General features: G+C 32.1%; 2 protein-coding genes across 2 annotated transcripts; both read right to left on the bottom strand.

Moving 5' to 3' along the window:
* Positions 1 to 945: 945 nt before the first annotated feature.
* On the bottom strand, positions 946 to 4726 carry LOC134705581 (kielin/chordin-like protein). The gene is made up of 3 exons (XM_063564303.1): positions 4476 to 4726; positions 3464 to 3670; positions 946 to 1188 (listed from the first exon to the last, which is right to left on the bottom strand). Exons 1-3 carry the CDS (start codon positions 4504 to 4506, stop codon positions 1049 to 1051), a joined length of 378 nt encoding a protein of 125 aa, XP_063420373.1. The 5' UTR covers positions 4507 to 4726; the 3' UTR covers positions 946 to 1048.
* A 10017-nt stretch (positions 4727 to 14743) lies between these two features.
* Positions 14744 to 17254, bottom strand: LOC134705580 (kielin/chordin-like protein). The gene is made up of 3 exons (XM_063564302.1): positions 17155 to 17254; positions 15737 to 15943; positions 14744 to 14899 (listed from the first exon to the last, which is right to left on the bottom strand). The coding sequence occupies exons 1-3, from the start codon at positions 17183 to 17185 to the stop codon at positions 14763 to 14765; spliced, it is 375 nt and encodes a 124-aa protein (XP_063420372.1). The 5' UTR covers positions 17186 to 17254; the 3' UTR covers positions 14744 to 14762.
* Between the last annotated feature and the right edge of the window lie 8973 nt (positions 17255 to 26227).

The raw sequence follows: 26227 nt of genomic DNA, 5'->3' as shown, positions 1-26227 counted from the left end.
AAATTAAGGATTGTATCTCCCTAATGCAAAGCCCTGATTCCTTACGCGGATTTGGATATACTTTTTGGACCTTTTGGATTATAGCTCTTCATCTTTTATATAAGCTTTGGATTTCAAATATTTTGGCCACGAGCATCACTGAAGAGACATTTATTGTCGAAATGCGCATCTGGTGCAAGAAAATTGGTACCTTTAATTTTATTACTACAACTGGGTCGATGCCTCTGCTGGTGGACTATTTGTCCCTCGAGGGTATCACCAGCCCAGTAGCCAGTACTGGCATGAAAATACGTTTTTTTGTGTTATTAAAATTTGCTGTTACAAAATATTAGAAATTATTATAAATTAATGAATGTATCTCCCTCATGCAGAGCTCTGATTCCTTTCGCGGATTTGGATATACTTTTTGGACCTTTTGGATTATAGCTCTTCATCTTTTATATAAGCTTTGGATTTCAAATATTTTGGCCACGAGCATCACTGGAGAGACATGTATTGTCGAAATGCGCATCTGGTGCAAGAAAATTGGTACCTTTAATTTTATAACTACCACTGGGTCGATGCCTCTGCTGGTGGACTATTAGTCCCCGAGGGTATCACCAGCCCAGTAGCCAGTACTTCGGTACTGGCATGAAAATACGTTTTTATTTGTTATTAAAATTTGCTGTAACAAAATATTAGAAATTATTATAAATTAAGGAATGTATCTCCCTCATGCAAAGCTCTGATTCCTTTTGCGGATTTGGATATATTTTTTGGACCATTTGGATTAAAGCTCTTCATCTTTTATATAAGCTTTTGATTTCAAATATTTTGGCCACGAACATCACTGAAGAGACATGTATTGTCGAAATGCGTATCTGGTGCAAGAAAATTGGTACCTTTAATTTTATTATAACTTGACTTGCAATTTGTATCTCTAATGGAAGTTAAAATTCACGGACAGTAAATGCATAGAATCTATTTGGAATGACATAGATAAAATATACGAAAATTTCAAATATTTTATGTTTAATTTTACAATAGTTTATCTCCGGGTTTTAAGCTGTTAGTTAATGCACTCAGTTGGCGGGGATTTCAAATAACACATCATCAATGTAGAAAACTGACATGTACATGTATTACACGTATCGTCACACTTAAACGATACACCTTCCTGATACACTCTACCTCCATTTATACATGTTCCTGCAATGAAAAATATTCAAAGCATCAGAATATTAATAAATTTTAAAGCAACATTCTTAGTTAGTGTATTACTTGAAGAAAAGGAGAAAGGCATTTCAGAGGCAATGTTAAAGGACAACAACAAAATCAAGCAAACCATTCTGTCATATTGATACGCCATTGATGTAAACCGGTCGTCACGCTGATACACCACTGAAGTACAATATGCGTAACACTAATACACAATCAATGTACATTGAAAATCACACCGAAATTAACAGTGTTAATCATAGATGTACATTGAGAGTTACAGCGTTGAACTTACTATTTATACTGCACGTCAAAGTAATACAACATTGATCAACCCAGACCGTCATAACAATAAACTAAGCAATGCATATTGAACATTACATTGATATATCATTGATACACAATGAACATTACAGTAATATACTATTGATGTATACTGAACGTCACAACTATACCATAATGATTCACCTGGACATAAAACTAACACACTTATCAATGTACATCAAAGATCACACTGATACAATATTGATGTACACTGAATGTCACAATGATACACAATTCATTAAAACTCATACCCTTTTGATGCGCACTTATAGTTATTAAAGGTACCAGGATTATAATTTAGTACGCCAGACGCGCGTTTCGTCTACATAAGACTCATCAGTGACGCTCACATCAAAATATTTATAAAGCCAAACAAGTAAAAATTCCAAAAAGTGGTGCCAATTACGGGTAAGGTAATCTATGCCTGGGATAAGAAAATCAATAGTTTTTTTTTCGAAAAATTCAAAGTTTTGTAAACAGGAAATTTATAAAAAAAAATGAGCACATTATTGATATTTATGTCAACACCGAAGTGTTGACTACTGGGCTGGTGTAACACTCGGGGACGAAACGTCCATTAGCATCGGCATCGACCCAGTGGTGTAAATAGTTATCAAAGGTACCAGGATTATAATTAAGTTCGCAATACGCGCGTTTCGTCTACATCGAACTCATCAGTGACGCTTACATCATAATATTTATAAAGCCAAACAAGTGCAAAGTTGAAGAGCATTGAGGATTTAAAATTCTAAAAAGTGGTGCCAAATACGGCTAAGGTAATTTATATAAAAAAGAAGATGTGGTATGATTGCCAATCAGACAACTGTCCACAAGAGACCAAAATGACACAGACATTAACAACTATATTAACACCAGTGGTTTAACTAGTTATCAAAGGTAACAGGATTATAATTTAGTACGCCAGCATGATAAACTGGTGATTCTACTGAACTTCATACCGGTACACGATTGATACTGAACATAACAATGGCCTACATCGTGAAACTACACTGGACATCACAATGATAGAGCACTACAACTGAACGACACCCTTATACAACAGTGACGCTATGATACTTACTAATCTGGACCACAGACCGACCTTTACAATTTTAAAACAATCATTCTTTGCAACTAATGAAGTTTATCTGGTACTTATAGTACTAGTACTGAGAAAAATTACTTAACAAGTTGACTATAATCAGTCTACAACATGATAGTTGACGCGATTCAGGCTAACGCTCTCTTACGGTTATACATATTTTGAAACGTTACTTAACAAATATAGTTTTTTATATTACCTATTTGAATGTTATGTGAAACAATTACCTACAAAAACAAATTATACAATATGTATAGCAGTGACTCGACCATGCCAATAAGAATTAAGATAACGGACATATTACAAACGATAAATATGTAAACAAAATATGGCAATGTATGGACAATACAGATCTTATACCGTATGAAAATACTGCTCACAATTGCCGTCATCGGATTAACATAAAATTATGTATATCTCACATTTTAACGACCTTTACTAAGGAATAGCTGAGATAAAACGACGGAGAACAAGCTATCGAAAGAAGGTAATCAACTTTATTTTGCCATAATCTTTTTTTATAAAAACGAACCCCGAGCGGTATTATACCTTGATTTGTCGTTGTTCTCCTCTTATATGTAATGCGTTTCCCTCGGTTTTGGTTTTTTACCCCGATTTTGTTTTTTCTCCATGAATTTCTGAGTTTTGACCAGCGGTATACTACTGTTGCATTTATTTTTGTAGCTATTAATATTTGGAAATGATGCAGTTGAATTACGAATCAAAGAACACTTTCGAAATTAAATACCGCTAACTTCCCTTAATAGTACGTGTTTGTGCCATATGTAAATATATTATAGAACAACATAGCCTCCCTCATATAAACAAATTTGTAGTTACCTTTACAGTAAGGACATCCAGTCTCTGGTATAATGGGATCAGAACAGTCCGTTGGGGGACAATCCCATTCAATGCAGTAATTATTTTGGTCAGTCATCACGGAATGGCATGTTCTACCTAAACGGGAACCCTTTGGAATGGCGGGTATTGTTTCACTCGGTGAATAAACAACACATCTTCTACCAATTACACCAGCAATTCCTATGCCTGCATGATGATAAAAACGTTGACATAATGCCATTCTCTCGTTTTGTATTTTCAAACAACTAATTCAGACAATGCAATTAAAAGAAGATAATTTACATAACGTTACATGTATATAATTTTTTTTAAAAACGTTTAGTTTTACAATCAATGATTGACCAAACGTTTGAAAAGTGACGAATCTACCAAACGTTTGTGAATTGCCTGCTGACATTGGAACAATATGTTAATGTTACATTTTTGTACTGAATCTATTTTTAAATATGTTTTTAATTAGAACATCAAACAGTGCATCTATAGAAGTTGACATCATGACTTTGTCTGTTGTAAGGGATAATCGTTTGACCTCGTGTCCTATAATCGATTATGACTGTTTTGGTTAATGTGGAATTGCATTGTTGCAAGAATATCTGGTGACGTTATAATGTTTTGTTCTTTGGTTTTTATATTGTGAATGGATTATTGGGACTTAATTCAATTAATTCATTGACATCTATATATTATATCATTATAAGTGTCTATCTGGTCTAAAATATAGATGATGCACATGAAAATCTCATAAGTTCTATTCTTTATACTTCTGTATGATTAAAACAGAACAAAAAGGACAAATATGTAAGATCTACAGAGTATGTGCCAAATATTACTAGAAAAAAACAGGCCAAATTCGTAGTTTTATTGTTAATAGTTATCAAAGGTACCAGGATTATAAGCATGGTGTTAGTATTTAATGTAAACCTTTTGTCAATTAAAATCAGAATTATCTTCAATCATTATAAACGATTTCAAATTATAAAAAAGAACTTACCAAACACTAAGCAAATAAGTAAGTTATTCATTTTCCTTTTATTCTTGTCCTCTAAGTCTAAAACGCAAATATATAATTTAAGCAGGTGTTGATCAACTGAAATCAGTATCTCTAGAAAGACAAAAATGTCCTAGATAGTTGACAGTATAGATAACAAACACACATTCTGAATATTTACCGTATGATGTTATAAAAATATCTTTGTAATCTAACAACGCATAATTCTTCTTCGATGTAAAATGTCGACACAGAAATAACCAAATAAAAATAAAACATCGATGCCAAAAACTATACAAATTTGATGTATGTTTAGTATATGATTTCTGTTTTTAGAAGATGAAACTCGAGTGAATTCGGGATGGATTCAGAAAAAAATGTTTTATAACTATTTATAACGTATACAATTCCCCATAAACTTCCTTGAAAAAGCTACTATTGCAGATTATTATTTGAATTCAATGAAAATTCTGACTCATGACTTAGTTAGGTGATGCCATGGTTAAGTTCTGACTTTCATGGAATGTTGCGAGATTTTGTTACATTTTGAATTTACAACTTTTTCACGGTCAAAAGTAGTAATAATGTTTGAGATGCATTATAACAGGAAAAGCGGCTCTATATGGGTTTCTTTCAATGTCAATTTATAAGCAGCGATATTGACGTAGTTTTCCACATATGTTAAAATTTACGTGGGTGGTGAGCTGTAAACCAATTAATATGTACATCTGTACGTGTTAAACATAGATTTAACTGAAACATTTCATGATTTTCATGATGTTGTTTTCAAAGCAAAAGCATCACCTTATAGTAGATTTACATGCAAAAGTTTACCAAATTATGTGATAAACAGTAGTTGTCGTTTGTTTATGTGATTTATACGTGTGTCTCGTTTCTCGTTATTTATATAGATTAGACCGTTGGTTTTCGCGTTTGAATGGTTTAACACTTGTAATTATGGGGCCCTTTATAGTTTGTTGTTCGGTGTGAGCCAAGGCTCCGCGATGAAGGCCGTACATTGACCTATAATGATTTACTTTTTTAATTTGTTATTTGGATGGAGAGTTGTCCCATTGGCACTCACACCACATCTTCCTTCATCTAGATAAAGCTCATTCACTGTCCCTTGTTCTGCAGTACAACGCATTGATCTCTAAGCAGAGGTTTGTTCTCAACGAGACTTTCGATTTATTATCAAACTTTCCTAACTCCCTTTCCAGTCTGTACAAGTCGGACATGAACAGTAATCATGGATGTATGTAATTATCTTTAAAAGTGAAACATTAACGTATATAGTTATCATCAAATATTCTACTTAATATGAATCAATAAAATAAATTGAAAAATGACGATTTTTAATAATCTTAGTTACATGATCAGATTTAACAAAATATAACAATCACACCATTTATCTAATTCTTACCCTATTTATCCATCTATGACCTATTGATTATTTTTTTTAATCAACGTGTGGTTCGTTTGAACTCAGTTCCTTATTGGTTAACATACGATTATGACGTTAAGTTTTTGCTTTCCTCTGAATTACCTATTGTGACGATATGAAAACTGCGACCATGCCAGATGGCGTCACAAAGAAAGAACACATACATTTGCATATCATTTAAAAGGAAGGACTGCATTTGTCTGCATATCGTTTCAAAATCAACAGTTAAACTTCTTTGCAAACCACATTTTGTGCAAACCGATACTTATTCACTCTCTGCAGTTAAATTTTAAATATATATAAACAATATCCGAAGGCCTCAGGGATGTCAAAATACTGCATGCACCTGTCTGGAATGTTCTTTGAACATTGCAAAAATGACAAATGAGAACTTGTGTTTATATCAAAGTGGAATAGTTGGATCGGAAGATCATCAGAATATACTGTTTTACATAATTTTTACATCGATTGCTAATTTTGGTCTGCTGTTTTCGTTATTGCCTTTATCTAGTTGGAAATTGAATTCAGAGGAAATAACTTTTGATGCACATACAATGTAGGTGAATTGTCAAAATATTTAAGCAATCTGATATTTTTCATGTTTTTGAATCTTAAGTTATTGATTATTTTTGAAATATTGAAATGGGGTAGGTAGTGATGGGTGTTTTAAGACATTTTGAACTATTTGCCATCGGTGTTTGTTTTTTTTGTATTTTGTAGAACTAAGAACAAAATTAAATACGAAAAATATTTCATTCTTTTATTTTCTACATTTACGAAGAACCAGGTTCTCAAACTTGCCGTAAAAATGGAATACATAAAATCTGTGCTTCATAAATAGCATCCTATATTATTTAAGAAATAATTCCTTCATGCTCATTTTAACATGGGTAGGCATCATATTTGTCGATATTTTACACTGAGCGTTAGCGAGGTGTAAAATGTGGTCAAATATAATGCCTACCCATGTTAAAATGAGCATAGAACATGACATGAAGGAATTATTTCGATTCTAATATGACAAATACAATATATTCATAGGTCGAAGCGTACGAAAATACCGTAAGAATGTGTGGCTGTTCCCGTGTCCTCCCCGAGGAGTCTGTATATTACATTTCATATTTTAAAACTACGAGCAGGGCAAATATTATATGTTGTTTGATAAAAATATATAATAAAATAATATAAGTTTATGTTAGCTGCTTAAGTGCAAATATTTAAAAGGATAACGATGGAAATAACGTTAATACATGTATAAACAGTAAGTCCGTGCGCATGTGTCAAACATATTTGTTGTGCCCATTAGAACACGACTTTGTTAACAAAGCGTTATAAGGACGTCATATAAGAATTCATTATATTGCTTTTCATAATCTACAATACAAATTTTAATCATATCATAAAACCAAAAATTAGGTGGAAATAACATTGGGTAATTTTAGAGGTCTCAAACATTACTTATTTTGAGTGGTGTTTCCGACCTTTAAAATTGAAATATGCAAATTCGTTTGTTATTATATACATATAGCCTCAACTGAATTATTTTATTCCTCAGACATCTATGAACTGGAAAAAAACTTAGGAGGAAAATTTCAAACCACCCTTCTGGACAATTTTTACAATTTTGCATGTTTTTTTTTATGTAAGACAAGAACTTAAAATGAAACAATAAATTATAATGATTTGCACGAATTTTCCCCTTGGTTTATTTACAAAATGGGTCAGCATTCACGATATTTGCTGTTGATACTATTGCAGTTCGAAATTTTCGTAATTCACATGACTACAGAAGGGGTCATCATCCTTTACTTACTGCAACGAGTGTTACATATTTACTTGCAACACTATTTACCTTGCTAAAGGTTGTCATTAGGTTTTCAGGAATTAACGTTTTGAATTGAAAAACTGACTGCCATTTAGAAATAATTATATAATTTGATGTATAGATCTGTCGTCTGTAAAACTGATATTGCTTCTTAATATGCATCAGTTTTCGATGATATATTTAGTTTTTATTAGCTCTTTAGCTTTTTTTTTTAATTAGAAGTTCAAATGTGTCTTTGGTATCTTGTATGCCTCTCCTCTTTAATAAAATTTAGATAAGAGCAGCAAAAGTATCAAATAAATTTGAAATTACTCAACTAAAAAAAAATGAAAATTGTGAATATTTTATCTTTTATTTTCAACAATCAAGAAATAAGCGTTATGCTGTTTCAAGTTTTTCACAAGCACTCATCTGGTGGTGTATTCAAAAAGCACGCCCTCATCGACGACTGGAGACACGTGCATGTATTACATCCATCGTCACATGGGAATGACACCCAATACTGATGCACTTTACCGCCAACTACACATGTACCTGAGATGAAAACGAAATAAAGAGAATAAGAGATTGCAATGAAATGTGAAAAAACGAATTCATTATCATCATAATATTGAAGGAAAACCGTCATTATGTAAGAGTAGTGCTATGAAAGACACTCACGATGCAACATTGGTGCATTAATTATGCAAACTGAGCGTTAGTTTGAGAAATGGGAGCACACTAACCGTCACACCAATTCATCTTTGATGTATACTGAATCTCACACTGTACATCCGTAACTTGCATTTAAAGTAACATTGCTACGCACTTACGGAAATTCGCTGCTCAGTTTCAAAATAAATAACTTTCCATACCACTAGTATATATGGCCGGCATGGGTTAAGTTTTTAAAGGCATTCAACATGTTCAAATGGATAAAATCAGAGGATTTCGAAAATCTGACTAAAATTATAAAACATGACAAGCAAACATCCTTAATGCACAGCACACTAAATATAACACAAATTACAGATACTGTACGTAAAAACGAGACACCGATGATGCTAACTGAACATAATCCTTATGCACAGATGATGCACACTATACATCATTTATCATACTGAACGTCAAATTGTTACTCCATTTTTTTACACAGAACATAACACTGAAACAACATTGATTCTTTCTGAACGGAAGACTGATAAAATGGTAACATACTGGGCGAAACACTGGTAAACCTTTGAACCATAAAACTCACACACAATTGGAGCACACTCAAACTTACAATCATACACCTTAAATGCACACAGAATGTCACTACGATACACCATTTAAGCACACTGCACGTTACATTTATAAATCGTGTTAAAAGTTTTTTTGAATTTCAGAAAACGGAAAACATTTATTACGAAAATAAATACGCAATTGAAAGAAAATTCCTGTTACATACTGTGTGTGTTTGTATTTTTATTAAAGAATAGAATCCATCAGAACATGTGTTCACCTACCTGGACAATAAGGACAACCACTATATGGTATGACGGGATAAGTGAAGTGCAATTATCTAGAGGACAATCCCACTCAATACAGTATTTATGTGTGTCAATAATCACGGAATGACACGTTCTACCATACCGGGCACTTTCAGGAATGGCTGGAATAGTTTCACCCGCTTTATAAACAACACATTTTCTACCAAGGACGCCAGCAATCCCTAGACCTGCGTGAGGATAAAAGCAATGCAATGAGGTATTCAACTTGTTATGTAGTTTCAAACAAAAAATGCCACTGCTGGTGGACGTTTCGTCCGCGAGGGTATCACCAGCCCAGTAGTCAACATTTCGGTGTTGACATGATTATCAATAATCATGTCATTTAAAAAAAAAATCCTGTTTTTTAAACTTTGAGATTTTCGAAAAACTAAGGATTTTCTTATCCCAGGTATAGATTACCTTAGTCGTATTTGGCACAACTTTTTGGAATTTTGGATCCTGAATGCTCTTCAATTTTGTACTTGTTTGTTTTTATAAATATTTTGATATGAGCGTCATAATGAGTCTTATGTAGACGAAACGCGCGTCTGGCGTACTAAATTATAATTCTGGTACCTTTGATAACTATTGGTTTCCTAAATATTGATTTATATATTTATATAACCACTAATTTTGATAATTATATCTATTTTTTTCTTCTGTTGGTTTTGTTCACACATTATTGTCCATGTAATGCAATTTTATGCCACTGTCATACAGTGAGAGGTTTGGCTAGCTGTAAAACATGGCTTAATCCAACATTTTTTCAACAGTTGCCTGCACAAAGTCAGGAATATGCCAGTTGTTATTCATTCATTTTATGTATTTCAGCCTTTAATGGGTTTCAGCTTTTGATTTGGACTTTGATTAGGGACTTTCCGTTTTGAATTTTCCTCGTTAAAGTAATTTTTGTCATTTCGCTTTAAGGGGGATCTCGGGTCTAAATCATTTTGTTTAATTTAATATAAGATTTCGCTATTTTTTTTCTATAAATAAACTTTATATTACAGCTAATAGAAAAATAAAATAAAAAAAGAGGGGTCACCGATCATTTACGTTCACAATCTGCCGTCGAAAGAAGCATACATTTTTGTAAAGCTACTTTTTCTGTTGAACTAATAGGAGAAAAAGCGGCAATATCGAATTAAAATAAGAACTTGATTATAGAAGCTTAAATTTTACAATTATTTAGTTAATGTATAGCTTATTTGAAAACAATAAAAAAAAATATAGGTCACCGATGAGTAAAAAAAGACATTTTAATTGTAATGCAAAAAAATAGCATTTTTGCACCAATGGGAGATAATTTTGAGCTTTTTCAACGATTTTAAACATTTGTTAGTCATCTGGGGCAAAACCGAATAGACTTTTTTGGGTCAATTTTTGTATCATAACATGAAGTTATAGCTTATTGTGTAATAAATAAAATTTGTTATGAAAATTTTTTTTTTTGGCTGAAATTTTGGTACCCGCGAGTCTCCTTAATTTAACCTGAATAATTTCGAAAAAAACGTTGAGGTCTATTAATCCGTTCTTTATGTATACATTATTTATCAAAAATGAGTGCATTGCACCTTAAAGTAAAGTTACGTGAAACAACTTCTATAAACATTGTCAAACTGAACATAATTGGGGAGGGGCGGGGTATGGTGGCAAAAAAGTCGATCGCCGTGGTATATTTATACATTTTACGTAAGTTCAATTTAAAATGAAATGAATTATGACTGCTGAATATTTTTTTAAGAATGTAACAATGAAATACTGAATAAATCTATGAATAAATCTATAAATAATAATGGCTCTCTAAAACAATGTATGAACTTTAAAATTTTCTATATTAAATATGAATGGGTAACCTTGGATATTTGAAATAGATAATTATCAATTTCAATTATATAATTTGTCCGAACAAAGCGATCTGTATAACCTATTTAGGAATTAATGTCCTTGTCAAAATATTTCGAATCTCACAACGTAGAAATACTTCAGCTATTTGGGAAAAAAAGATGTTATAAAAGTTGACAAACAATTTAAGGTCAACTTTGCCTTAAAAGTTATTGAAATAGAATCGAATAATTACGAACAAAAATGATTTTTTTTTAAATCATTGTGTTTAAACCTGTCAAAGTACTGTATATTTTATTTCAAAAAGTTTGTGGATACAACCCAAATGCCTTTAAAAACTCACATAAAGACACAAATATTTGCGTCGATAACCTGGTATTTCAACAATGGAATCAACTAAGTTATAAACACACAAGCTTTGTCATGGGAAATAATTCTCATAGTCTATTATACATATATATACAAATATTCTCCGGGTGCGGGAATTTCTCGCTACATTGAAGACCTGTTGGTGACCTTCTGCTGTTGTTTTTTTATTTGGTCGGGTTGTTGTCTCTTTGACACATTCCCCATTTCCATTCTCAATTTTAAATGTCTGTCCCGATCCAAGCGCACAAAGGTTTGTTTTCCAAATTTGGTATTTCCTATATTTGTGAGCCCGAAAGGAAGCCGCTAGAATACTTGAATGTGTCGCTTTAACATGACCTCTGGAAATAATTCAAAAGATCATCGGTTATCAAATTATGAAGAACCCGAAATGAATGAATGTATTACATTAGTAGAAAGTAGAGAGCTGCTATATGGTACAACTTTTACAGGATAAAAAAATCGCTTGAATACCTCAAAATCCCCCCTGGCAATAATTCCTTTAGCCATGTTGGCCATCAAACAAAAGAAGGTCCGAAATCATTTGAACAAGGTTATTACATAAAAGAATTATGAACAAATCATATTTTCAGAAACAATTTTACACGGAAGACTAAAAATTATAATTTTGAACTTTGAGAGAATCCATAAAAGTAATCGCCCTTATCTAATTCCGCTGTATATCTACTTTTTTTTTTTTATATATCTAGTTAAAGAAAATTATTTTAAAAACGGCAGATCATAGTTATTTAAAGAAAAAAGAGATCGATCGACTTTTCAGCCTTAAACCTTTAATTAGTATTTTCCGTATCAAGTTATTTAGGGAAGGCTGCACAACCATGTCAGAAGTTATAATATTTGTGACCCTGGAAACTGTTGGTGCTTTTAATTTGACATTTCCTTGTCCTATAAAACAACCGAATGCGTGTTTATTGCTTGTTTCGGCCCTTGGTGGTCTATAAATATATCACGGGGTTCCTTTACCTGGAAGATGTAAAAATGGCTACCTGTAGAGGATTGATACTCTGAATTTAAAATCAATGATGTACTCTTATCTACAAGAATAAAGCGTAAATATTCATGAATTTGTGCTTTTTATGCATAATGAACACAATTGTTTGGCGAAGTTTCCATTTTATTATATATTATGAGTTACATAATGAAATTTAACAAAATATAACGATATATATCTTAACGATTTCAACTTCGATCATCAGGGATATTGACGATGTCGTTGACGACATCGTCATTCCTTTATGACGTTTCTTTGAAAGTCTGTGACGCATTGATGATTGCCTGACAAAATATTTGTGTTATGTTCTGCTCAGTTGACGCTTTAAAGAATATATATATCGGGGAAAATAAAGTATTATGAAGTTTGATATTTGGCGCCATGTCTTACATGCACGATCAGATATATTTTTGAGGATAGTTGCTGATAAATTGCCAGGTTGTCCATTTTAACATTGCATAATGCCTCGTTCGCACGTACGTTTAATCGAATTGATTCGAATTAGCTAATTCGAATTATCTTATTTGCATTAGACATACGCTTTTGTCAATACGAATTAAAAGTTAACGTCGTTTGGAAAGTAAAACGAATTTGACGCGCATTGTAATTCGACGTTAGGACTTAAAACGTTTCGAATGAGAATAATCGAATTCGAATTACGTGTGAACTCAGCATTATTACGAACATTATTTTGTTGTATAATTCTAAAATCTCAAAAGTATCTAAGTATCTAAGTATCTAAATTTGAGCCTTCGTGTATAGTGATACGCAGCATTAATGAAATATACAGCTACAGTGGTTAGCACTGCGTGATTGAGCAACACGTGTTCGTCGTTCCTATTTGGTGGTTATGTTTTCAACGTTGTAATGCTTTCATTGCATGCTTCATACGGAATGATCTTTGATATTCTCTGTTGCATGTATTCCTAACTTGTTAGATTATTGGCAATTAAGATATTAACATACTAAATATACACATGTATATTGTTGAAAACTGTGTATACTGTAATAACATAAAAAGCAAAATCACAAAAATATTGAACTCCGAAAATTGGAAACGTAAAGTCCCTTATCAAATGGCAAAATCAAAAACTCAGACTCATCATAGAATATATATCAACTGTCATATTCCTGACTTGGTACAGGCATTGTCTTATATAGACAATGGTGGGTTAAACCTAGTTTTAAACTAAGCTATACCTCTCACTTGCTTGACAGTCGCATCACATTCCATTTTATTGACAAAGATGTGTAAACTACATCAACTTTTCTGAATCCGATAAGTATTTCAACCAATAAATATCTCTGCAGTGATGGTCGGTCCTAACTATTTGAAAAAACAAAAATCATCTTGTCTCGTTTATTTGACGTATCCTTTTATTCACTTTACTTGAAGTGCGCAATGATGATAATAGTGTAATAGTTTGCTAAATGCTATCGATTTGTCTATAGAAATAACTTAATTTGACTTACCGTTTTTTTTTGTCATAATCTATTTTTTTAGTAACCTTGTCCTTATTCGATTGCACGTACGGAAGCAAATCTAAAGTGTGGAATACTATTTATGTTCCTCGGAATAACAGTTATCTAGTATTTTAACTGTTAATTCTCAACATTATAAAATGAAAGTCAATCTAGATTCTAATGTATGCTATCAAGAGTACATTTTAGAACTTCGAGAACAGGCCGTCGGCTGTTCTTAATTGAGGTATACCTTGATTTTTTATTTGTTTTATTTTTATAAAATGATTTTAACTTATGTAATGTTTAAATGTATGGATATAAAAACATAAATTACATTTTTATTTTATCGTGAAATCAAGATTATCTTCAAAAACTTTTGGCAAATCAAATGTTTGTTTCACCATATCACACTTTCTGTTGTTAGAAAATATATTTAACATATAAAACTGTTACAGTGTAAACGAATTTTGATAATAAAAGAGCATGGTCTATTATAAACAGCTCGCGTAGTTCTATATAGTACGGTTAATGAAAAAAAAAGTAAAATCTCAAAAATACTGAATTCCGAGGAAAATTCAAAATGGAAAAGTTCCTGATCAAATGGCAAAATCAATTACTTGGTACAGGTATTTTCTTATGTAGAAAATGTTGGATTGGGCCTGGTTTTATAGCTATCTAAACCCCTCACTTGTATGACAGTCGCATCAAATTCCATTATTTTGACAGCAAACGTACGAAATATATTAGAAATTACATGTAAGCTATGAATATTTCATATTTTATTTTACAGCAATTGTCTTCTCGTTATATTGTTTGCAATGATTCACAGGCACTCTGCTGGTGGTTTATTCTTGAAGCATGCCCTCATAGTCGACATGAAACACGTACATGTATTACATCCACCGTCACATGGGAATGACACACCATACTGATACACATTACCATCACTTACACATGTACCTAATATAAAAAATATATTAAGAGAATCAGAAGCAAAAATGAAGTGAGAAATATTTATTTTATTATCAGCATACTATTGACGGAAAACTGCAAGTATGGAAAAGTGGTATCATTAAAGACACACACAATATAACATTAATAGATAAATGATGCAAACTGAACTTCAGGTTTGTGAAATGCATGATGTCCGTTATACTAAATCAACGTTGCTGTATAATGAATCTCAAACTTGCACACCAGTAACTTGCACTTCAAGTAACATAGATACGCACTTAATACACACTGAATATAATAACAATGATAGGTACTGTACGTACCAACGAAACACCAATTATGAAAACTTGACGTTACCCCAATACACAGATGATGCAAACTAAATTTTATTTGGTAGATCATCAATCATACTGAAAGTTCAAATGTCACAACCGTAACTTACACTGAACGTAACTGTTAAGAAAAATGATGCGTTCTGAAAGTAACATGGATATCAAATTGGTCAAATTGAGACTGGAAATGGGGAATGTGTCAAAGAGACAACAGCAGAAGTAACATACTTGGTAAACCATTGAACGTTAAACTCATTAATAATTGATGCAATTCGAACGTCAAACTCATACAACACTGATGAGCACAGAATATCACGCTCATACACCATTGATGTGCAATTTTGGTAAGGGTTTTCTTAATAAACTCATCTCAATTTATCAGAAAACGAAAAATATTGAATACGAAAATAAACAATAATTAAAGAAATGTTCGGATATTTCCTGTTATATACTCTGTGTGTTTGTATTTTCTGTTATTATTTGTGACTAAAATGAATATATGTGTACGAACCTTGGCAGTAAGGACAACCACTATATGGTATGATTGGATTAGAACAGTCAGTTTGGGGACAATCCCATTCAATGCAGTACCTTTTGGGGTCAAAAAGCACAGAATGGCACGTTCTTCCATACCGGGCACCCTTTGGAATTGCTGGAATAATTTCACCCGCCGAATAAACAACACATCTTCTACCAAGTACACCTGCAATCCCTAGGCCTGCATGCATATTTAAACAATGTCAAGAGGTATTTCACTCGTCATGTATTTTCAATCATATAATTATGCCAATTCAACATCTATTAACTAAACTGATTTTCATATTTAATTCGCATAAAACGCTTAGTCTCCCTAACATTGATTGTGCGTACATTCCTGAAAGATGTGATATAGAGTATTGCATTCTGATATTAAAAACATAGGTCTATATTAGTCTTATTGATTTAGTAAGATTCAGTTAAATTAAACAGTGCATCTACAGAAAGCGCCGCTTTAAATTTTTTGTTTGTTTTATGAAGAATAATCGTCTGATATCGTTTCCTATTATTGACTTCTGCCTCAGCATGCTGGAACCTATCGAATCATCCGTACTAATTTAGAATCCCATTTTGTTTTTACCTGATTTTTCTCCTATAAATGAATTGATGAGATTTGAACATTGAACACCTCAATTGGTAAATTTATTTTTAAAATACAATTTTGAATGTTCAACCATGTATTGCAGCAAATCTATCTAGTGTATAAATGAACGTGTCTATCACATTAAGATGATCTCTTGAACGAACAAAATCAATTACACGTGAACTTAAATTGTTCTAAATATGTTATTTGTGCACAATTTAATATGTAACTATTGTAACAGGCAAAATGCGTAATAGCTGCTCACTAGGAAGCTATTACACCAAGAGTTCCAAATGATGGAGTTAAATTTTACGGACGCCATTACGAGTTGATTTACCGTTATTGAATAATAGTTTCACAGATGATATCGGAGATGTTCCTTACGTCATAACGACAATTCCCTTCCTTTTCATGTGAACTACCGATTTAGACTATTTACCGGATGTGTTATAACATGAGAAACACGACGGCTGTCACATGTGGAGCAGGATCTGCTTACCCTTCCGGACCACCTGTGATCACCCCTAGATTTTGGTGGGATTCGTGTTGCTTATTATTTAGTTGTCTATTTTGTGCCATGTGTACTATTGTCTGTCTGTTTGTCTTTTTTATTTGTAGCCATGGTGGTGTCAGTTTTTTTTTCGATTTATGAGTTTGACTGTCCATCTGATATCTTTCGTCCCTCTTTCATTATTAAGCATTGAATTACTTCGTATCATTTGTGTTTGAAATAACCAAAATAACATTTGTCTTTCTTTTAAAATCAATTGTCTTCAAAAGATGTATCAAATTTAAAATTAATATCTTACCAAACACGAAACACACAAATAAGATCTTCATTATTCTTTTTATTTTTGTCCTCTATATCTAAAACGTAGAAATAGAACTACATGTAAAAACAGGTGTTGTTCCAACTGAAATCAATGAGTAAAATAGAAAAATGTCCTAGATTCTTGTCAGAATCGATAACAAACGCACATCACTTATTTGTACAATATTTCAAATCAAATGTTTCTGTAGCAAAAAATTCCGAAAATTGATAAATGTATATTTCCCAATAAAATGAAAACAACAATTTACAACTTTCAAGTGACCGAAGTGATTTTCTGGATTTGTCATCATCAGGACGGCAGATATTTCAATTGATAACAATGCGTTGACTATAAACTAAAGTTTGATACATATTAACTAAACATGTCTATAAATGTGTTATGCATGATACGTTTTAACTTGAAGGGAATACATCGATTCTAACAACAGCAACTACAGTTACAAGTTAGGTATAGGCACACACATAATGTTGCTGATTAAATGTGTTCATAGACCCTCTTCTACATATTGGATTGTGATACAAATGTCGATAGAGCAACAGTTAAACCAACTGTTCAAAACAATAAGACAATGAACAGCAACAAACGACAACCGCTCACAGTTTGCCAATAATTGTCTCATATTCTTGACTGGTTCAGATTTGAATATTTATAAAACTATATTTAAACTAATAAGGTTAGAACAATCTGGCGTACTATGTTATGATCCTGGTACCTTTGATAACTATTAACAGAGAATTTACCAATATGTTGGATGATTAGAAGTCTTCCAACCTTAGAAAAGTAAGCTCAAAACGAAACAAAATGTTTAAAAGAAAAGTGGAGTGCTTATTCGATTAGGTGTGTTGTGAACATTCTTGTCTCTTTTCACGATAGTATATTCAAACATTTTTAGTCAATGACCAAATGTATTGGAAAGTAGAAATATTAGACACATACCATTCATCCCCTTTTATAAACACAATATAAATCACTGGAGACTTAGGATATGTTTCACTTTACATTTTCCAGTCTTCGATATAACTTGATTATATTACGTGTTCACATAGACACTAAGGTTTCTGGAGAATTAATTAATTAAGGAGTTATATTCGAATGAGGAAGTAAACGCATACATGAACGCTTGCTGATTAATTGATTTATGTAATAACAGCTGTTAACGAAATATTTTTCCCCGTAAATTTGAAAAACAAACTGTACATGTACATGTATATATTGTTCACAGGAGTAGAAATGACAAAATAGAAATTATTGACTGGTTCAGCGTAAAATTCTATTCATAATCATATTTAAGATTTACAGGCCAGTTTCCGACATTGATGATAAAAAAAAACAATCCTCTTGAAAATTTGGTTTATTTAAAATCAAAATTTTGTTTTAAAGAAAACTGGTTAGCTTTTTTGTCCAGGAATAAACTTATAATAAAAATTAAAAGACAAGCTACCAACAATGTTGATGATTAGAAGTGTTCCAACCTTAGGGAATTATGCATTAGAAAAACAAAAGTTTCCAAAAAAATTGAAACGCTAATTCGCACAGGTGTGATTTGAACATTTTAGTCTCTTTTAAAGATAGTATATTCAAACATTTTTTTTTCATTTTAAGACGACGACCAAATGTATCGAAAAGTAGAAATATCAGACACATACCATTAATCCCCCTTATATACACACAATTTGAATGACCGGTACCTTATGATATGTTTCGCTTTATAGGTTCAGTCTACAAATTACTATATTTCTATCACCTTTTTTCAGAGACACTCAAGTTGCTGACGAATTGGAGAGCTATATTGAAATGAGGTATTAAAAGAATAAATAAACGCTTGCTTGTAAATTGATTTTAGTGATGTCAGTTGTTTACAAAATTATTTTTTTGTCTGTACGGGAAAATCCGTCTGCAAAGAGGATTTCTATAAAAAAAAAAATAACTACAATTAAAGTGTATCACTTTATTTTAAGCAAAACGTAAAATCACAAAACAACTGAACTACGAAGGAAATTAAAACGGAAATTTCCTTATCAAAAATAAATTTAGAAGATCCGACTGTACGGGAAAATCCGTCTGCAAAGATGATTTCTTTGAAAATAATACTAGTTACTACAAATTTTGTATCAATTTGGTTATGATATGACTACACACAAAAATTGCTCACCAGAAGTATCAAAGTTTTGTACCACTTTTATACAATATTATTCAGTGTCTATTACATCAAATTATTATTCATAACTTATATTTCCTGTTAAAGTGTCCGTAACAAAACTTCTACTATTAACCATAAATAATATTCATTACAGCATTAAAGAAATATAGTATTAAACTTGTTGTCACTAAACTAACGTTTTTTCATAGCTGTGATTATCAAACTATTGACATAAATGAGAAAATGCGGTACGATTGCCGATGACACAACTCTCAATTAGAGACCAACTCGCGTAGATGATGGCAACTTTAGTTCTCTTCACCACACGGTCTTCAACAATTAGCAAAACCCATTCCGCGTGCAACCTTTAAAAGGCTCCAAAATGAAACAGTACAGAAACCATGTGAACGAGAAAGAAAACTACTTGTCTGATTTATGTACGAAATAATGGACAAAAACAAAATGATACACAGCAACTAAAGACATCCAATAAATTATAGGTTCCTGGTACACACATAATGTACCGGATTAAACAACCCTCACCTAAATCAGGGACTGTGTTACAAGTGTATAACAGAGCAACAAAACAACCGCAAAAAAATTGCCAATAATGTCTCATATGCTTGTGTGGTTCATCGTTGAATATTTTAAAAATTACAATTCAACTTAACAGACAAACCATTAACAGTATGGATGATAGAAATTTCCAATCATTAAAGAATTATCAACAACAAAATAGCGTTTAAAAGAATAACTGGAACGCTCATTCGTTAAGTTTTGGTTTTGAAAATTCTGGTGTCTTTTCAAGATAGTAATTTCTAGCATTCGTCATTTTCAGTCGACGACCAAAAGTATCGGAAAGTAGAAATATGAGACACATACCATTCACTCCCTTTATAAACACAAAATGAATTACCGCAGCCTCATGATACGTTTCACTTTACATTTTCCCTGGCTTCAAAATAATACAATGATATTACCTGTTTTCAGAGACACTCGAGTTGCCGTGAAGAAATGAAAAATATATTCGAATGAGGAAGTATAAGTTTACAAAAACGCTTGCTGATAAATCGATTTATTTAAAGACAGCTGTTTACAAAATTTATTTTTTACACAAATTTTTAAAAAAGTATACATGAACATGTGCATATTGATCCGTTTAATCACAGGAGTAGAAATGACAAAAATGGAAATTTGTTAAAACAAATCAAGGAATTTACCTTTTGCTTTAACATTTCATTGTTCTAAAATGAAAAATTTCTGCAATACAATATGGCCAGTTTTATCAGTTAAGAACTTTACTCTTTGTATTATCAGTATAGTCAGTAGAAGAGCTGGGTAATAGTCAATGAGGCACCAAACCCATGAACGAAAATTATATTATAATAACTTTTTGTCCTCTTGCTAAATAATTCAATGTTTTGTTACTACAAGGATACAACAGACATAGTAACGTCTGCCACATGTATTGACCTAAGGCGAATTAAACATGACAATGGGCGCCACACCCTCCCCTAAATCTGGGACTGTTACTAAAGGGCAACACAAGATTCAAGGGAAAAAAAATTAAAATAATTTACATGTACATATTCATCCGTGATAGGAAATGAAATGATAATAATGTAAGTTTGTTAATAAAACTCATGGCATTTCCCATCTGCTTAAACAATGTATAGTCCCAAAGATGAAATGAAATGAATCCTACAATTGACAGCGACCAGATTTGTAAGATGAAATTGTCAGAATAAATAAAAGAAATTTAAACCGTAACGAAGAAGCAACCCGAGCAACAAAAATACCCAAAAATCTTTTTTTTTTCTAACCATCTTCAGGGAAGGGAAGCCATCATGCTTAATCTGTTGTTCATATTGACTGTTTTTAATAATTCAAAATTAAATAACCAGTAAAATTACATAACAATTAGCATATCAATGTTCTTTCCTTTCAGCAAAAAAGTACTTACAGGTGATATTTAAACCCAGATAGCAAAAATGTCCGACAAGAGTGGCATTGACCCTTTGATAGAAATTTATCATCAATGATAACAGGCTTATCATATGTATCATTCTGCAGAAATTAAATTGAGCATGGGAATGGGGAATGTGTGAAAGAGACAACAACTCGACAAAAGAGCAGACATCAGAAGTCCACCAATGGGTATTCAATGCAGCGAAAAACTACCGCACCCTGAGATACTTTAATCTTAAATTGAAAAATAATCTCTTTTAATCTGTTGTTCGTATTGAGAGTTTTTGATAATTCAACATTAAATAACCAGTAAATTATTATTAAAATGAGCATATCAATGTTCTTTCATTTCAGCAAACTTACTTACTTTTAAGCTGGTGATATTTTAACTCAGATGACAAATATCCGACACGAGTTGATTTGACCCAATGATGGAAACAAAACCCATCCTTTATGATCCTAGATAGCAGGCTAATCATGTGTTAGGAAATATAAATGTATTGTGTCCTGACTATTTGTCATTTTTTATGGAAGGGCATTCTCAGGAAAAGCTACTTTAAACTTGAATTATGAAAAAGTTGACAATAAAAATATTCATTTATAAAAAAAAAACATATAACAGAATTTTAACGATAAGTGTCTTAAACAATGAAGTTGTTCAGAGAAATTAAAACTTTACATGAACGCTTTCTGATTAATTGATTTAATGAATGACAGCTGTTAACAACATAGAACATTGAAAATAACTACATCATGTATTACAAAAATCCAATGAGTTCGCCTTTCTACGTGTTTAAAATAATTTTACAAGCATATCTTCATAATGCTCGTTATCGCAAAGGTTATACAACATTATTGTGATTGCTGTATTCCCTTTGCTACATCAATGAAGGGTCCCAAAAAGGAACAATTCCTATTATTAACAGCGGTCAGTTTTATTGACAAGGACAATCGATAATTTCATAATTTTTTTTGGATTTTGCATGGTTTTCTCGTAGACATCCATTTAATATACGTATAAAAAAAAACAATGCCAGTTTGGTTCAAGTCAATAACGCATCATCAAAATTAAATCATTGTCGTGACGTCATACCGTGGCTCATGGTTTCTTTTTCAAGAATCCACGCTTATCCATTGTATTATATGTAATATAACATAATCAAACGACAGCAACAATTTCAATGTTTCGACAAAAGTCATCATTGCATACAGGCGAAAGTATAAAAAAAAAGATGTGGTATGATTGCCAATGAGACAACTATCCACAAAAGACCAAAATGACACAGACATTAACAGCTATGGGTCACCTATAAGGTTCTGTTTGTTGCTTTATTGTCGATTTTTGTCATTTATTATAAAGACTTTTTATCTAAATATATTTTTCATCTTCTAAATTGACAAATCTGGTCAGAAACTGATAGAACACATGCGTTAAATGCATTATTTCACTCGGCAGATTAACTACATCATGTCATTGTTGCAGTTAGTGCGATCGTCTTGATACGTTAAACTACTGCTATCCGAACATGTATAGGGTAAGTTTCTGTGTATACTGTCTTTAAAATACATGCGCGTAGCTACGTTTACGCCAAAACGCCCGGGCGTACACTTGAATTTTGAAAATAAAACAAATAATGGACACAGAATAAGAAAAACTGGTCGAAAGCACATCAGCCTTGTGCTTCTTTTTTCAATAAATTGTAATTTTGAATAAAAAGGGAAGTACGTTTACTCAAAAAGATCATTTGATATTATTTGTTCGAATCTAACTTTTGTAAAAGTCTGAATCTACTATGAATTTTACCTGAGACTACTATGATATGTGTTATAGAAGTCTCAGATTCTACGTACTTTTCTTATATTTAAAGCAATTCACTATCTGCTCAGATTCGATATGCTGTTTGTATTTTTTGTCGAGCCTGTGATTTATGTCCCAAAAGCGATAGAAAGCGGCGTCAATATTTAGGTTCCGAATGTGGATAAAGTCTTTTGAATGACTCTCGTGTTTTTTTACGAAAGTTTTACAGAAACTGTTTATGATCAAAAGAGTATTCAGAGTAAAAGAATAGTGCAATTATATCTTTAATTTTCCCGCATTTTAAGGACAAAATGTATTTCTTTCAGCACTTAATAAGTGGTCGTAGTTTGGACTTGCATTTCGTTATTTCTCAATTACATTAACTACTTGTCGAACCTTCATCGAATTTTATGAAAATGCCGAAGAAGCTTTTTCTATGACTAATGTCTAAAGCTAAATTTTTGAAAGCATTTGTTTTCGCTCATTTTTCTGTTCTTTTCTGATAGACAGATAGCCGGACTCTTCTTTACGCAATTAATTGTTTTACATGCTCAATTTATAAACCTTCAAAGAATGTCATGAAATATTCCAGATCAAGAAAAAAAATCAACAGATTTTTTTTGTTTTTAAATTCCTTTAAAAGAATGAGAAATTGATTCACTTTTTGTGGGAAGAAATCCTAGGTGTTCCAGAATTTTTTTTATATTGCACCTCTTACAAATATTTTTTTTCGTGCTCAAGGTGCTTTTGTCGATTGTATGTTCACTTGCGGCACCCTTTAGGTGTAATACCACCAAATCATGATAAGTCACATCCGGTTACGAAAGTAGGTCTAAAAAAATATTCCCTTGAATTTGGCCGTTGTAGGTAGTTAATCCTACATTTTATTGCAGTAAAACTATTTCTGTGTCATAAACATATGTCTTGGGTATTTCAAAACACCATTATTTTTTATTTGTGATTTCTATAGAAAATTTTGTAATCTTGAATTTACATGGTGACTAAACCTTGTACACAGATAGAATAAGGGGAGAAGTTTGATTGGTTAACTTCCAATGATGGTTATTTTCTTATATGCAATGAAATGTTATGTGAAACTTTTTCTATAGATCTGGACAGGATAAAACTTTACTCATGCCAAGTATTTCTTTATTTGAAACAAAGATAAATTCTGCACAATTTTTTGAAAAGTGCAAATTTAACAAAGACTAATAGGGGAAAATCAATGGTGGTATTACACCTTTAAACTTATATAAAAGTAATGTTGGTTTGGACGTTTTCTCTAAAACCAATGACCATTAGGCTATCTTCCAGTTTAACACGATGAATATATAGTTAACATATGACATTTAACCAAAACAAACAAACCATTTAGATTCAAAAGTATGTTGCTATCAATGATTTTTTACTGACAGGAAACATTACGGAATCTCATTCTCGACAGCTTTCGGGGGCTTCGTCCCTTTCGAACCCACTACGAGCAGGTGCTTTAACATTGGGCTATCTAACATTGTCTAATAAATGAACATACACATAATTTGTGCATGTAATGTTCTACTACCGCTACCTTGAAGTTCTGCTGAGTACATTTTGACAATTGGTGTTGCCATCTCCCAAAAAAAATAGTTGTTTAATTCTATTAAATATTTTGTTTGTAATATCTGCGACTGATGTTTGTTTTGCAGATGATTTCTTTTATAATGCTGGTCGTTTCATGAACGGGAGGTTGATATGATTCCGGTTGTCTTGAATACATGCAAAATCTCAAAGTCAATTTAAATATGATTATTTTTTTAATAAATTCATTCGATTTCTCGTTAGTTGCATACCAAACCTCATATATCAAAGTAAAAATGTGTTTTTCTATGTTGTGATGTTATGCTATTGTTTCAGAAAAAGGGAGAAGGTTTGGGTCCATAAAAACGTTTAATCCCGCTGCAAATGTTTGCACCTGTCCAAAGTCAGGAATCTGATGTACAGTTATGTAATTTATACGTGTTTCTCGTTTCTCGTTTTTTTATATAGATTAAACCGTTGGTTTTCCCGGTTGAATGGTTTTACACTAGTAATGTTGGGGCCCTTTTTAGCTTGTTGTTCGGTGTGAACCAAGGCTCCGTGTTGAAGGCCGTACATTGACCTATAATGGTTTACTTTTTTTTAAATTGTTATTTGGATGGAGAGTTGTCTCATTGGCACTCACACCACATCTTCCTATATCTATTGTTTTGTAAATTAATTGATTCGGTGTTTGATTGACTTATAAACCAAATCTCATATCACAAAGAAGTCAAGATAGATATGTTTGGGCAATTTTGAGTTTGGGTATTATTTCATTGACGTATACCTCCCTTTTCCTTATTATCATATATATATTTGCGTTCATTAAAAGATAGATATACACAGAGAAGGCTGATACTTTGGCAGAAGGAACTAAATCAAAGTAATAAACCGGCATATCGTTTAGAAATACCTTGAAAAATCACTTAAACCAAGCATAGATATCATGTCAGACCTCCAACCAGAACACTCACTCAAGTTCAGCGTTATTTCCAATACTATTAAATACTGAAACACAATACACAGAAACATTTTCAAAAAATAAAGGCAGATCAGTTGCAGATATCGTTAGGGAGGAGTATTTGAATTAATTATGACATGATGTATGGACGGTGAAATAATGCCTATCGGAATCGGACATGTCATATTATCAGTGGCAGATCCAGGGAGACCCCTTTATTTTGGACGATCAATGCATTTAGGAAGCATATGGTTAGAATCACCCCTTTATCTTTTTACAAAATTTTTCATTCCCATATGTGTTCAAAAATCTTCCACGGAATCAACAACGAAACATGCTTAAGAAACTTTTTTTCTCATTCACGGTATTTTTCACATAGTTGATGTGTAGTTTATGTGTAAACTAAAACGATCAGGACCAATTTTGCTAAAAAAAAAAAACTGTCGAGAAAATTTAAAAAAGTCTTTGTTCTTGAAAAAGACATTGAGAGAAATCAAAATATAGACAACATGATTTTATGTAAAAAAAAAAAAATCAAAGTTGGTTAAACTTAATTATCACAAAACTAGACAATATACATATAATAATATCGGCCACTGTTCTTTATTTAACCAACAACAAAAAT

The sequence above is a fragment of the Mytilus trossulus genome, chromosome 2, assembly GCF_036588685.1.
Source record: "Mytilus trossulus isolate FHL-02 chromosome 2, PNRI_Mtr1.1.1.hap1, whole genome shotgun sequence".
Taxonomy (NCBI): Eukaryota; Metazoa; Mollusca; class Bivalvia; order Mytilida; family Mytilidae; genus Mytilus; species Mytilus trossulus.
This window is presented reverse-complemented; position numbering and strand designations above follow the sequence as displayed.